The sequence below is a fragment of the Microcaecilia unicolor genome, chromosome 2 (assembly GCF_901765095.1).
Source record: "Microcaecilia unicolor chromosome 2, aMicUni1.1, whole genome shotgun sequence".
Lineage (NCBI taxonomy): Eukaryota > Metazoa > Chordata > Amphibia > Gymnophiona > Siphonopidae > Microcaecilia > Microcaecilia unicolor.
The window spans coordinates 518,388,075-518,403,907 of NC_044032.1; the positions used below are offsets into that span (position 1 = coordinate 518,388,075).

At 41.7% G+C, this 15,833-nt stretch overlaps 1 protein-coding gene across 1 annotated transcript in view; it reads right to left on the reverse strand.

Moving 5' to 3' along the window:
• The window catches only part of ADGRA3 (adhesion G protein-coupled receptor A3), a 203,271-nt gene that overhangs the window by 127,192 nt on the left and 60,246 nt on the right, over positions 1–15,833 (reverse strand). The window contains exons 4-6 of the mRNA XM_030191235.1: positions 10,443–10,514; positions 8,226–8,297; positions 3,390–3,550 (exon numbers count right to left, since the gene is read on the reverse strand). Of these exons, the coding sequence (XP_030047095.1) occupies positions 3,390–3,550; positions 8,226–8,297; positions 10,443–10,514 (305 nt within the window). The remainder of the gene's footprint in view (positions 1–3,389; positions 3,551–8,225; positions 8,298–10,442; positions 10,515–15,833) is intronic.

A 15,833-nucleotide genomic window follows, 5' to 3' on the forward strand; every position in this document is an offset into this window, starting at 1 on the left:
GTTTAATTACATGTTGAGTGAAGAAAGATTTTCTCCAATTCATTTTAAATTTACTACTTTGTAGCTTAATCGAATGCCCCCTAGTCCTAGTATTTTTGGAAAGAGTAAACAAGCAATTCACGTCTACCCATTCCACTTCACTCATTATTTTATAGACCTCTATCATATCTCCGCTCATCCGTCTTTTCTTCAAGCTGAAGAGCCGTAGCCACTTCAGCCTTTCCTCATAGGAAAATCTTCCCATCCCCTTTATCATTTTCATCGCCCTTCTCTGTACCTTTTCTAATTCCACTATATCTTTTTTGAGATGCGGCGACCAGAATTGAACACAATATTTGAGGTGCGGTTGCACCATGGACCGATACAAATACATTATAACATCCTCATTTTTGTTTTCCATTCTTCTAATAATACCTAACATTCTATTTGCTTTCTTAGCCACTGCCCCACACTGAGCAGTGGGTTTCAATTTATCATCAATAACGACGCCTAGATCCCTTTCTTGGTTGGTGACTCCCAACATGGAACCTTGCATTATGTAGCTATAATTTTGGTTCCTCTTTCCCTCATGCATCACGTTGCACTTGCTCACATTAAACATCATCTGCCATTCGGATGCCCAGTTTCCCAGTCTCGTAAGGTCCCCTTGTAATTTTCACAACCCTCTTGCAGTTTATCAACTTTGAATAACTTTGTGTCGTCGGCAAAGTGAATTACCTCACTAGTTATTCCCATATCTAAATCATTTATAAATATATTAAAAAGCAGCGGTCCCAACACAGAACCCTGCAGAATCCCACTATCTACCCTTCTCCATTGAGAAAACTGACCATTTAACTCTACCCTCTGTTTTCTATCCTTTAACCAGTTTTTAATCCACAATAGAACACTACCTCCTTTACCATTACTTTTCAATTGTCAAGGAAGGCTTTTTTGGCTTTAAGGAGTCAGGTTTTGGCTATTCGAGCTACTTTTTAAATTTGTTTCCCTTGTAAACATTATATTACATTTCAGGGGACTCATAATTCTTCATATCAAGAATGTTTTGCAAGATCATAGTAGTTAACTTCTTTCTGGCCAGCTGGCAGTATTTGAGTTCCAAAAATGTTTTTTGAGTCTCTTTTGTTTAAGATCATGATCTTAGATTTATCTTAATAATTTTCCTTATGTTTTCTTACTTTCCCCCTTGATGGGGCTATAACTTGATGTATGATTAGATATTTTATTTTTTTTTCCTGATTTGCTATATTGTCTTTTCCTTCTGTGTATTTTGGGAAATGCATATTTCATAAAGGCAAATTAAAAAGTAAAATCTGTAGGAGTGGTGAGTATTTTTTTTAGAATATTTTCACAACACTTTATAAAATAATTTTTTAAAACATATAATTTTGGTGATATGATGGAGGTTATTTTAAAAAGACCATTGATCGAAGTCTGAATCCTGGATTTGCGCTGATAATTCTAGTGAGAGACTGCTGAGGTCTTTTTTTCCCCTCTATGAGTTGTACTATTCACACAATCACCTAACTTTAAATCCAGCTTTTGTTTGGTTGTGCAATTTGGTTTCATAAGTCTGACAGCTGGGTACCTTACTGACTTTTGATATTGGATATAGGGACTATACCAAGACTCTAAAATATAATAAATTGTCCTCAACACCTGTTAAATTTGTGGTTCCAAATTCAAGCTTTTATACAGAATTAAATAACTGACTAAATCCATTTTTTAAAAAGTATTTCCCCCTATATATAAACCTTGACAAATATTTTAATGCATTCCAGAGTGTTTTGCATTTACTACTACTACTTATTTCTATAGTGCTACAAGGCATACGCAGCGCTGTACACCATACACAAAAAGACAGTCCCTGCTCAAAGAGCTTACAATCTAGATAAGACATGTTGACAGACAGAACAATAAGGGTAAGGGAATAAAGAGGTGAGGATAAAAGGACAGGGCAAGTGAGTAGTGGTTAGGAGTCGAAAGCAGTGGTAAAGAGGTGGGCTTTAAGTTTGGACTTGAAAACGGCCAGAGACGGGGCTCGACATACAGGCTTGGGTAGTCTATTCCAAGCGTGAGGTGCAGCAAGATAAAAGGAACGGAGTCTGGAATTAGCAGTAGAGGAGAAGGGGACAGATAAGAGAGATTTATCTACAGAACGGAGTACCCAAGGGGGGGGCGTAGGGAGAAACAAGAGTGGAGAGGTACTGGGGAGCGGCAGAATGAGTGCACTTATAGGTTAGTAAGAGAAGTTTGAATTGAATGCGAAAACAGATAGGGAGCCAGTGAAGTGTCTTAAGGAGAGGGCTAATGTGAGCATAGCGACTTTGGCGGAAAATGAGTAGCGCAGCAGAGTTTTGGACTGAAGAGGAGAGAAATGGCTAAGAAGTAGGCTGATGAGAAGCAGGTTACAATAATCAAGACGAGAGGCGATAAGAGTGTGGATAAGGGTTCTGGTAGAGTGCTCAGAGATTAAGGGACGGATTTTGCTGATGTTATGGAGAAAGAAACGACAGGTTTTGGCAATCTGCAGAATGTGAGCAGAGAAGGAGAGAGAGAAGTCAAAGATGACCCCAAGGTTACGAGCCGATGAGACGGGGAGAATGATAGTGCCATCCACAGAAATAAAGGGGGGAGAGGAGAGGTAGGTTTAGCGGGAAAGATAAGAAGCTCGGTTTTGGCCATGTTAAGTTTCAGATGATGTTGAGAAATCCAAGCAGCGATATCAGATAGGCAGGCTGAAACATTGGTCTGGATGCTGGTTGAGATTTCGGGGGTAGAGAAGTAGGGTAAGAGGAACTGTTTATTACAGCTTTAAAAAAGGAATTTGCACTGAAAGCCCAACACCAAGGTTTGGTAATTATATACTTCAGTAACTTCATAAAGCCCTTTTTCGCAGGTAAAGCAAGCTTCACACACAGCAACAGGATCTAAAATTGCATTGTTAAATGTGTACATATAAATACATATGCCAGACACTTATATGCATGCCAAGCATAGGTGTTACTGGGGTGTCATTTGGATGGAGTTACAATATATGCACAAATTTTTAAACAAATTGTGTACATGCATAGAATACATGTATATATTTACACCTTTGGTGCAGCTGTAAATCTATGTAATAGCAGAGTTACAATAATTGTTAAGAGCCTATGTGACTGCATGAATGGGGTTGCAGCCGCAGAAAAACTGATAGGCGCAGTCCTAGGACCGCCTCATCTTGAACTAATACATTTTGATAGAATACTAACTTAAGTTTTGTTTTTATAATTCCCACAAGTGAACAGGTAAATTCTATCTGTATAAGCACTTCTGAATATTGACCAAAGACACTTTAAACACTCTAGAGAGTAAATTATTTATGCTTTAATCCTCACTGTTTCTCTTACCACATGTTAGAAATTCTTGTCCAATACCAGTCACAAGTTGGTCCTGCAGTGACTTGGGGTAGGTACATTTTGTCTCTCTCACAGTGACATTTCTTTCTTTTATCCATTGGAACAGCCACAGTATATTGCAGTCACACAAAAAATAATCTGTTTGAAATTCTCTGTAATAAAACAATGAGATTTCCAAAGACTATAACAAATACAGAATGACACCATTCTTATTTATGACTTTTGATTAGCACTTGCCAAAAAAAAAAAGTACTTGTAAGCACTATAATTCTGAAGAAATGCAGCTTTATTTTGTGGACTCACACATATGTGAACCTTTCAGAACAAAGAGGTCTGTTTTTCAAACGTGACTTATGAGAACTTGAAAAATCATATATCATGAAAGCAAAGTTAATTACCTGTAGCAAGTGTTCTCTGAGGACAGTAGGACAATTATTCTCATAACTGGGTGATATCATCTGACGAAGCCTGGTGCAGATGCTGCCCAGCGACCTCTTTAAGAGGCCTTTGACAGCACCCTACAGCACACGAGCGGGTGCCTTCCCTCCTGACATGTGAGCATGGGACCAGCAGTCTAATAACACAACTGGAAAAGTCAACACCAAGGGGAGGAGAGAGGGTTTGTGAGAATAATTGGCCTGCTGTGCTCGAAGAACACCTACTACAGGTAAGTAACTTCGTTTTCTCCAAGGACAAGCATGACATATTCTCACAACTGGTAATCCCTAGCTTCCAAGCTCACTGAAAACAACAATGCCTGGACAACAGGAACTTGCAACAGCAAGGCCTAAGAATTCAATCAACCTGAAACTATATACAAACTGGTTGTGAAGGTGCAGCCTGGAACCAAAATAACGGGACCGGCCTAGGAGGGTGGAGCTGGATTCTAGATACCAAACAGATTCTGTAGTACTGTCTGACCAAACTGGCTGTTTTGTCCAGTATTCTCAAGGCAGCAGTGAGAGGTGAATATGTGGACTGAGGACCACATTGCAGCCTTGTCAACAGAAGCTGACCTCATGTGGGCTACCAACACAGCCATGGCTCTGACATTGTGAGCCATGACACAACCTTTGCATAAGCAAAAGAAATGCAATCTGCGAGCCAGCTGGATAAAGTGCATTTGCTTTTGGCTACTAGTCCACTCCAGATAGAAGGCTAAGGGCTCACTTGCAGTCCAAGGTGTGCAGTGCACTTTTGCTAGGGTGGGCATGCAGTTTTGGGAAGAACGTTGTCAGAATGACTGACTGGTTCAGACAGGACCATACACCTCCTTAGGAAAGAACTTGTGCATGTGGAGTGATACTCTGTTATGATGAAACTTTGTGTAAAGTGGATCCACTACTAGGGCCTAAAGCTCACTGACCATACAAGCTGAAGTGACAGCCACCAAAAATAAGGTCAAATCTAAGCTAAAAGCCCACCTTTTTGATGCTGTTTTTAACTCCTAACTCAGATGACATAATACTGGGTCAGACCAATGCTCCATCTAGCCAAGTATCTTGCTTCTAACAGTGGCCAATCCAGATCACCAAGTACCTGGCAGAAACCCAATTAGTAGCAACAGAAATCAAGTGGCTCAAAAGGAGCTTTCATCAGCAGGGTGAGGACAATGTTGAGGTCCCATGACACAGTAGGAGATTTGATAGTGGGCTTTGTCAACAGCAAACCTTGCATGAAGCGAACAACTAGAGGCTCTCTCTCCAGAAATGAGCTTACCTTCCACAAAGTAATGGAAGGCATTGATTGAACTGAGGCAAGACAAGATCTCCTCAATGCTGGTGTGCTCCCAGTGTCAGAGATAGCCACTGCAGCCATAGGGGCTAAGTCGATGTCGATGGACAGAACTTTGCACCAAAAATTCTTGCACTGGATCTCTCTGGCTCCTTTTTTGCATATGTAGGCAGAGGACACAGGAATGATCATTCAGGTCTGGTCCTAAACACTGGAGACACCAGTTATTGGGATCAGTCCCAGATATTACCCTATTACTACTACTACTAATCATTTCTATAGTGCTACTAGATGTACGCAGCACTGTACACTTGAACATGAAGAGACAGTCCCTGCTCGACAGAGCTTACAATCTAATTAGGACAGACAAACAGGACAAACAAGAGATAAGGGAATATTAAAGTGAGGATGATAAAATAAGGGTTCTGAACAAGTGAATAAGGGTTAGAAGTTAAAAGCAGCATCAAAAAGGTGGGCTTTTAGCTTAGATTTGAAGATGGCCAGAGCTTGATGTACCGGCTCAAGAAGTCTATTCCAGGCATATGGTGCAGCAAGATAAAAGGAACAGAGTCTGGAGTTAGCGGTGGAGGAGAAGGGTGCATATAAGAGAGATTTACCCAGTGAACGGAGTTCCTGGGGAGGAGTGTAGGGAGAGATGAGAGTGGAGAGGTACTGAGGAGCTGCAGAGTGAATGCACTTATAAGTCAATAAGAGGAGTTTGAACTGTATGCGGAAACAGATAGGGAGCCAGTGAAGTGACTTGAGGAGAGGGCTAATATGAGCATAGCAACACTGGCGGAATATAAGTCGTGCAGCAGAAATTTGAACAGACTGAAGAGGAGAGAGATGGCTAAGTGGGAGATCTGTGAAAAGCAAGTCACAATAGTCTAAGCGAGAGGTGATAACAGTATGGGCACTGGGAACAGTACTTAAAGCCATTGGGAACCTTCAGAGACATGGAAGGGAAAACAGATGATGCACAAATCAAATGGCTCAATGGTGAGCAAGAAAAAAGCCATTTATCCCTGAAAATGTTCGATGCAACCCGGCCAGAGCTGAGGCCTAAGAGAGCCTCTGGAGCAGAAAAACAAAGAAAAACCTGGGCCAAAAGGTACTAGGGACATTAAGAAGTAGAACAACAAAATATGAAGAAACCAAAAAAAGTAGAAGATTGACACAATGAGGAGAGACCAAAACTTTACTTCTCTGCTCTGCAGAAAACTGAAGACTGCTGGTCCAGTGCTTGCACGCTGAGCGAGAAGGCACCCACAAATGTGTAGTGTGACGCTATCAAAGGCCTCTTAAAGAGACAGTACGCTGGGCAGGGTCCACACCGGACTCCTTCAGATGATGTAACCCAGTTATGACAATGATATGGCCTTCTTGTTCTCAGAGAATATTCAATTCATGGCCTATCGCCAAGGGTGTCAAGCTGCAATGCTGAACGGCTACAAACCAGTCAGGTATCTAGGCTTAATAGGGGATGGAAAGAAATTTGCAAGCACTGCCCCCATGTATACATGTATATCCCATACCTATTCATTGGGTATCATAAAAACTTGATTAGTTTGTAACCATCCAGGATTGCAGTTTGATGCCCGCTTGTATGCAATCTCCAAGCAAAGCTGCTCAGTGGCTCTGATGTGAATTGCACGTCAAAGTTCAAGCGGTAGGAGTCAGTAATACAATGTCTGCAGCTGGATACCTCAAACCACTTTTATTTCAGCTTCTCCCACTGCCTTCAAAATATGCTGTGATCACACAATGCCTCAAAAAAACGTTCAGACAGGGAGATGATCAAAGGTAAATATGGGAACTAAAGGCCTCTAGTTCACACTAGCATCAGCAACTACCTGTGCAGAATGATCAAAGGGATCTAGCGTGGCAAACAACGAGCTCACCAGGGAATACCAAAGACCTCATTTAATCACATTTAAATAAGATCATTGGTATTCCGCTCTCATGATCAGAGAACTACACTCCAATGCTCCCACTGCCTTAACCCTACGCGAGCTCTGAGCTGGCATTAGGGTTAAGGCTCCCTCTCCCTCCTCCCCCCTGCTCAGGTCAGGCAACCCAGACTGTCACTGCCAGCCCTAGAGTCCAGTGGACCCCCAGACCCCACATACCCCCAAATCGGTAAGGTCCCAGGGGTCCGGTGAACCCAGCACACAAATACAAAAAACTCCCTGGTGGTCCAGTAGGACCACTGTCCTCCTGCCCCTCACTTTCCCCCCAGCTGCTGCCACAGGTCCAATGGGACCCATAACAGGGGGCCTGATCTAACCCAAGCCCCCCCCCCACCCCGAATGCTGGCCTTGGTGGGCTAGTAGTGGGGGGGGGGTCCCTCCAACTCAACCCCACCCCAGTACCTTGAAAGTTGGAGGAGGAGGGACTAGCACTCCCTCCCCCCTCAGCGGGTGCCACCAAAATGGCAGTGCCCTGGCTTGCCCTGTGTCTCCCTTATATGGAAGATAAGCCTCACCCAGTGCATCACCATTTTGAGTTGGCACCCGCTGAGGGGGAAGGGGTACTAGTCACTCTTCCTCCAACTTTGAAGATACTGGGGAGGGGGTTGGGTTGGTGGACCCCTCCCACTAGCCCGCTAAGGCATGCTTTTTTTTTTTTTTTTTTTTTTTTGGGGGGGGGGGTTGGGTCAGGTCAGGCCCCCTGTTGTGGGTCCCACTGGACCCATGGCACACAGGAGGGATAGTGAGGGGCAGGAGGACAGGGGTCTCACTGGACCACCAGGGTGTGTTTTGTCTTTGTGTGTGGGGGTCTTGCAAACATCTCCAATAAGACATTCATTGCTAAAGCTACAAGCCTTTACTTTATCCTCCTTAACATATGTTTTGCTTTTGATACTGTTAACCACCTATTCCTTAATACATTGTTCTCCCAGAAATGTATTAAGTCAGTTCAAAAATACTTATTTCGCTTAACCTGTATTTCCATAAATTCTAATGGATTCATGCAGTAATCACATAACATTATTTAAAAAACAAATCTATAATACTGATGCTTTTAAATGGAGAGGAAAAAGAGCCATAGTAGAATTTCCTTTAAAACATACATTGTAAAAGCATTACTTACAAAGACTTCAGTGAACCCAGATTATCAAATGTTCCTTGTGCTAATGAAGAAAACAGATTTCCTGAAAGATTTCTGCAAAAGCAAAAGCAATAATGAGTACTAGTATTAAGGGGATAATTCTACAACTGGGCTTCTCCATTTAGGCACAATGAGGGTGGACTTAAGCCCAGTCTATAAGGGAACCAAGGTGCTTAGGTTCCGTTATAGAATACAAGCGTAAACCAGTATTGGAATGCCTGACATCAAGGCAAGTGCACTTATATCAGTCATAGAGCTGGTCTAATTATGAGTGCCTAAATATGTCAACACATATAACTTACAGTATTCTGTAAGTTTCACATGTAAATAGGAGCACAACTATGTCTCATCCATGTGCATGCCACCTTGCAAATAAATGCTAAGTATAGTGCTTTGGTGGAATACTGGCATATACACATACATGTGCACACATAGGCAAGTGTACGCTGGTATTCTAAATTTTTTATGCTCGTCTATATAAAAGCTGGCACCTAGTTTATATTATTGGTTTTATATGTTTTGTCCTGTTTATCTTTTGATGCATGTGAACAACATTCTTATGTATAAAGCAAAAGAAAATGCTGACATGACCTAAGGTTTCACTCATATAAAATATCTCCAAAATATACTAAAGATATTTTGCCCCGTCTGCAAATTACTCTTCTTCTAACTCTCAAACTAGCCGCCAGCAGAAGAGTAAGAGCATGCCTTCCCTTGAAGCCAACAAGTTCTTCAAGTAGCACTTGTGATGTCGAAAGAATGAAATAAATTTCAATACTCTATGACTTTAATGTACAGATTGGGATGTGACATGCAATAAAATAAAACACTAAGAGGCATATTTTCAAAGCACTTAGCCTTCTAAAGTTCTATAGGTTTCTATGGAACTTTGGAAGGCTAAGTGCTTTGAAAATATGCCTCTAAGCCTCCCTTTTACAAAGGTAATGCCGACACAGCCCAATCAAACTGAATGGGCTTGCCACATGACATACAGGCAAAAAAAATTGGTTTTCATTTTTTTCTAAATATTTCCTGATTTTCACGTTTTTCTTTTCAGTTTGTCTCAACAGAAATTTGTTAACTCATGCTAACAACATTTAACATGCACAATCAAGTTAACCCACATTAATTTGTTGGTTAGCCTGCAAAATGTGGGATACAAATGCAATAAATAAATAATGAATGAATGAATGCATATCCATACAAACTACTTTATTATAAACCATCAAAGCATGCTTATCCAAAAACAGCCTCAGTACGACTATGCAATCAAACATATACTGCCACCTTTGAGGTGGGTGGAATTTGCACTACATGGCAGTTAACTAACAAGAAGTTACACTGTTTAGTTATTTATTTGGATTTATTTACCGTCTTTTTAAAATAATTCATTTAAGGTGGTGTACAGCAAAAATAAGTCAAACATAAGCACTAGACAATTACAGCAGTAAAAATATTCAATTAACAATACAAAGTATGACATTGTATATAGCTTACAATATCAACACAATACTTAAATAAAACATTTTAATAGACAGTGTAGGGCAGTGGTTCCCAAACCTGGTCCTGGAGGCACCCATACCAGTCAGGTTTTCAGGATATCCACAATGAATATTCAAGTGAGAGATCTGCATGCAGTGGAGGCTGGGGTACCTCCAGGACCAGGTATGGGAATCACTGGTGTAGGGTATAAGCAAAGATGGAACATACAGGGTCCCTTTTGCTAAAGGGTTCCATGTCAGCTCCCACATGGACGGTAAAAAGGGACCTGGCGTGTGTCAAAAACGGCCTCCGCCACCAGCTCAGGGTCTCTTTTCGCACAGCTTAGTAAAAGGGCCCCGTAAATAGGTAAAGGAGTAAGAGAAGTTAGAAGATAAGATAATTTAAAGGAAGTTGCACACATACCACTGAGTAATATGAAGCAAATGATGCCGCCTTTAGTAAAACTGTACAATACAGCTCAAAAATAACATTAAAAGAGGTAAAATATTTGCAGGATTCCACAATCAAGTTATAATTTTTTTTTTTATTTTATGACATTTATATCACACATTGTCCCAAACAAGTTTGGGTTCTATGTGGCTCACATTGAACAGAAACATTTGATAACCACTCCTAGATACAAAGAACAAATATTATCAAATCCAAATAGCATCAATCAATACATATTCCTTGTAAAAGTAAACAAAATATACTTACAGTCTACTGAGATTGTTGAGTCCCTTAAACGTATCTGCATTCAGGCAGCCTATTCTGTTACTGGTCAAATCTCTGTTCACAAAAATATATAATTACCGTTGATATCTTCCACATTTAATTCCCAAATTTTAAATGCATATCTAAAGAAAGTGCTTATGTAAAAACATAGTCCAGTACTTTAAAAATCTTGATCTGTAAAAAATGTATCTTTTTCATGATACAAACAAATCTATAAAAGGTAGATATATATTGTTGAGAGAGAGAGAGAGAGAGAGAAAGAGCTCTCACACACCAAGCTTCAATAAATTTTCACTGTGGGGGTCTTTTACAAAGGTGTGCTAGCGTTTTTAAGGTGTGCTAATGATTAGCGCACACTAAACTCTACAGACGCCCTTTAGGAACATGATTTTTAGCGCACCTTTGTAAAAAGGGCCCTAAATCTAGGAATCAGCAACAGAGCCCTCTCTTGCTTCTCCCTCTCCAACCTTCCAATATTGTTCCCAGTGAAGCTGAATGGGGAAGGGTGGAATACCCTCACAGATAAACAATAGCTCTTTTCCTATTTTGTATTTGTAGCTTTTTTTTTTTTTAATAAAGTACGCAAAGTTTTTGCATTCTGTGCACCTTAACAGCAAAAATTAAAATGTAGTAAGTGCAAAGGCTGTGCATTAATTCTTGGGAGTGTGCCCAGAATGTCCTCAGCAATTATCACATTGAAAACTGTACTAGCACACATGCACTAAGCGCCTCCTATTAAGGCGGCTCTAAAGTGAACCAGCGCAAACTGCAAAAGTGATAAGTTAGCACTGGGTAAGTACAGCATACAGTAAATATTCAATCCACGCCCATTTTCTGCCCATGACCCACCCTCAAACCCATACAGTATTTCTAGCTCAACTAACCACTGCTAGAAAAGGCATCAGCCAGGTAATGTGGTCCAATGAAGAAGATTCAATAGACTCAAATTGAAATTTATTATTTCTAGTCTGCCCTTATCCATAGCGGAATGCAATAGAAACACAATCAAAACAACAAAACAAATAAAAAATAAATACAAAAATCGAAAATATACAGTTCCAGAAGGGAATCTAATACTTGTCCGATGTTTCATCTTTCAAGCAGAATCATGAGAAGCCTGGTACAGCAAAATTTCCTTTAAACCATAGACAAAGAAGTTTCACTTTTGAGTCTCAAGGGCAATCTGTTCCATTCAATAGATCCATAAATGGAAAAAGTACCAGACCACTGGGCTCATTTTCGAAAGAGATGGACGTCCAAAAAGTGACATAAATCGGCATTTGGACGTCCATCTCACAGAGAGGTCCAAATCAGTATAATCGAAACCGCATTTCGGACGTCTTTCTCAGAAGTCCGTCGGAAGGACGTCCAAATCTCAAGGAGGAGTATCGGAGGAGTGTTTAAGGCGGGACTTTGGCGTTCCTAAGACTTGGACGTCTTTGAGCCATAATGGAACAAAGCAAAGACGTCCAGAACTAAAGCTTCAATGTTTTCTGCTAGACCTGTTTTTATTACAAATAAGGCACAAAAAGGTGCCAAAATGACCAGATGACCACCGGAGGGAATCGGGGATGACCTCCCCTTACTCCCCCAGTGGTCACTAACCCCTTTCCCAACCCCCAAATTTTGATGAAGAACATTACTTGCCAGCCTCTATGCCAGCCTCAGGTGTCATACTCAGGTCCATTTCAGCTCATGCAGGTCCCTGGAGTAGTTTAGTAGTAGGTGCCGTGCACATCAGACAGGTGGACCCAGGCCCATACCACCCCCCCCCCCCCCAACCTGTTACACTTGTGGAGGAAACAGTGAGCCCTCCAAAACCCATCAGAAACCCACTGTACCCACATATAGGTGCCTTCCTTCACCCTTAAGGGCTATGGTAGTGGTGTACAATTGGGGGTAGTGGGTTTGGGGTTTTTTTTGGTGGGGGGGGGGCTCAGAACACAAGGTGAGGGAGCTGTGTACCTGGGAGCATTTTATGAAGTCCACTGCAGTGCCCCCTAGGGTGCCCGACTGCTGTCCTGGGCAGCCTACTAAAAATGCTGGCTCCTCACAAATCCAAATGGCTTGCATTTGGACATTTTAAACTTGGACATTTTTGTTTTCGAAAATGGCCGATAATCAAAGACATCCAAATCGCAAAACGTACAAATCCAAGGACGTCCATGGTATTTTCGAACACAAAAGATGGACATCCATCTTTTTCGAAAATTACCTTGTCTTCGCCTCGGAATTTGGATGTCTTTGTAAAACGTCCAAATTCACACTTAGACGTTTCTTTCGAAAAGTGCTACTTGAAGATTGAGGGACGAAGGCTGCCAGCGGGTTCTGGGATCTTGAGAGGAGGGATCCAGAAAAGGAAGAAGTTCTTTCTCCTGAATTCAGTCCTAATCCCTCCTCACATCCTCTTTTTATATTCCCTCCCCACCCTCAACTCTAACCTCTTTATTTGTTCCCTCTCGCCCTTAAATTTAATTTCTCTTTCCTCTCCTCTTCCTTCTCCTGCCTTCCAGCTGCTCTCTCTCCCACCTCCTGCTGTGATCCTTTTTGTGTGTCCTGCTGAATCCTGCTTGTTGATGGAAAATAGTATTTAGAAGGCAGAACGGATCATGACAGGAGGATTGGGAATTAATAGAGTATTTTTTGCATTGTTCCTAAAGCAGTTTTCCCTGCTTGTAATATGTACACAAACTTAGCAATAGGCACAATTATTTGGTTAAGCATTTCTGTAAAAGTCCTTCTATACCTACCTAAAATGTATGTTACACACCACAAACAGAAAAGCGAATTTACTCATCTGTAGAGCGTTGCTTCAAGAAAAGCAGGACACATTCAAATATATGGGTGACATTCAACGGAGCTAGTCCGGGAAAAATCCCTAGCTTCTTTTCTAGAAGATTTTGGGAGCCTCACCACACATGCGTGCATGCCTTCCTGTCTGCTGTGACCATCAAGGACCAGCCAGACCCTGGGGCACACTCAGCCAATTGGGGTTTTAAGGATATCCTGAAAACCCTGACTGGCTGAGTGTGCCCTGAGGACTGGGTTGAAAACCTCTGCTCTAGAATCATTCCTGCCTGGGCATAAGTAAAGGAAATGTAGTCTGCTAGCCAATTGGAAAATGTGTACTTGTCAATGGCTGTTCTCACCCTACCTGGGTCAAAAAAAAAAAAAAAAAAGTTGGCTGGACTCTCTATGGGCTTTAGTCTGCTCCAGATAGAAGGCCAAGACTCTCTTGTATTCCAAGGTGTGCAGTGTGCTTTTGCCAGGATGAGTATTTATTTTATTTATTTATTTATTTATAGTACTTGTATTCCACATTTTCCCTCCTATTTGCAGGCTCAATGTGGCTTACAAAGACCTGTTATGGCATCACCATTTCAGGATAAGAGATACAATTGGTGTTACAAAGAGATCGAAGATGACAGGAAAGATATATGCAAACTGTTATAGAACTTTGGCTTTCAGAGTAAGGGTGGAGTGATGAGGTGTGTAATTAATCTACGGGTTGACGTAGTAGGCCTTATTGAAGAGATGGGTTTTCAGAGATTTGCGGAAATTGGTTATTTCATTGATTGTTTTCACATTAGTTGGTAGTGCATTCCACATCTGCGTGCTAATGTAAGAAAAGCTGGTCGCATGTGTTACTTTGTATTTTACTCCTTTACAGCTGAGGAAGTGAAGATTGAGAAATGAGCGGGCTGATCTTATAGCGTTTCTGGGAGGCAGGTCCACGAGGTCTAGCATGTAGGTCTAGTATGAGGTCTTGGGAAGAATACTGGCATAGATGGATCTCAGACATGATCTTGGGAACAAACTTAGAATGCATGTGCAAAATTATTTTTTTGTGAGGATCAGCCACAAAGGTCTGAAGCTCACTGACTCTGCAAGCTGAATCGACCGCCACCAAGAATAAAACTTTCCACGTCAAAAACTTCAAGTAGCAGGAATCAAACAGCTCAAATGGAGCTTTCATCAGCTGGGTGAGAACCACACTGATATCCCATGACACTGTGGGAGGTTTGATAGTTGACTAGAATCATGAATCAAACTATATATAGCATGGAATGTTGGTTTCTGCCAGCTACTTTTGACCTGGTTTGGACACTGTTGGAAACAGAATACTGGGCTAGATGGACCACTGGTCTGACCCAGTATGGTTATTCTTGTGTTCTTAGAATCTTACAGAGATGGGTATACCCTCTACACAGTAAGAAGTGCCAACTACACTAAGGTGAACCCTAACAGAGCTAGCTTTGAGGCCAGACTCAAAGTGTAGAAGGTACTCAAGCAGTTTTTGTGTAGGACAGAAAAAAGTACCTAGGGACTCACCCTCACACCAGACAGCAAATTTCCTCCACTTAAAATTAAATATGACTTCTTAGCAGAATCTTTCCTGGAAGTAAAACTTGAGAGACATGCTCGTACAAGTGGAGTAACTCAACTATTACCCTCTCAACATCCAAGCCATGAAGGCCAGGGATTGGAGACTGGGATGGAAAAGTGATCCCTCATTCTGAGTGATGAGAGTCAGAAAGCAGTCCATTCTCCACAATTCCTCAGAGGCAAGCTGCAGAAGGTGAGGGAACCACATCTACCTTGGCCAATAGGGGGGATGAGAATTATGGACCCCCTGATCTGCCTGCGTGTCAGGCAAATTTGTTGCAATGAGAGGAATGGGAAAGTACACAAATAGAATACCTGTTTCCCAATGAAGAAGAAAGGCATCTGAGACTAATCTGTCACATGATTCCAGTCTGGAACAGTGACGGACCTTATTGACATGAGGCAAAAAGGGAGTGCCCCACTCTTGGAAGATCTCCCAGACTATGCCAATGCTGGAGGGACCACTTGTGAGGTTGTATCACCCTGCTCAGTCTGTCAGCCAGACTGCTATATTTCCCTGCCAGGTAAGTAGCCCCAAGTAGCATCCCATTTTGAGAGGCCCAAGTACACAACCCCAGCACTTCCCGATACAAGAAGTACAAGCCCATGCCTCCCTGTTTGTTGATACAGCACATCACAACCTGGTTGTCTGTTTGGATGAGAACAACTCTGTGCATCAGTCAATCATGAAAGCCTTTACAGCATTCCATACTGCTTGGAGATTCAGGATGTTTATATCAGGTTCTCCTGGAAGGACCACTGTCCCTGATTGTGAAGCCCTGTTGTCAGTGTCTTGTGTGGTAAGGCAATTTTTAATGGAAATCCTCAAGTTGATCAAGTGGTCCACCAAAAGAGAAACTTCTGTAGAGGAAGAGCGACGCTAATCAACTACTGGGAAGCTAGGGTCTACTGAGCAGTTCTCAAATGAAGGTGAGCCATGGGTGTCAGGTGGATGATGGAAGTCATGTGGTTTAGTAATCTCAACAT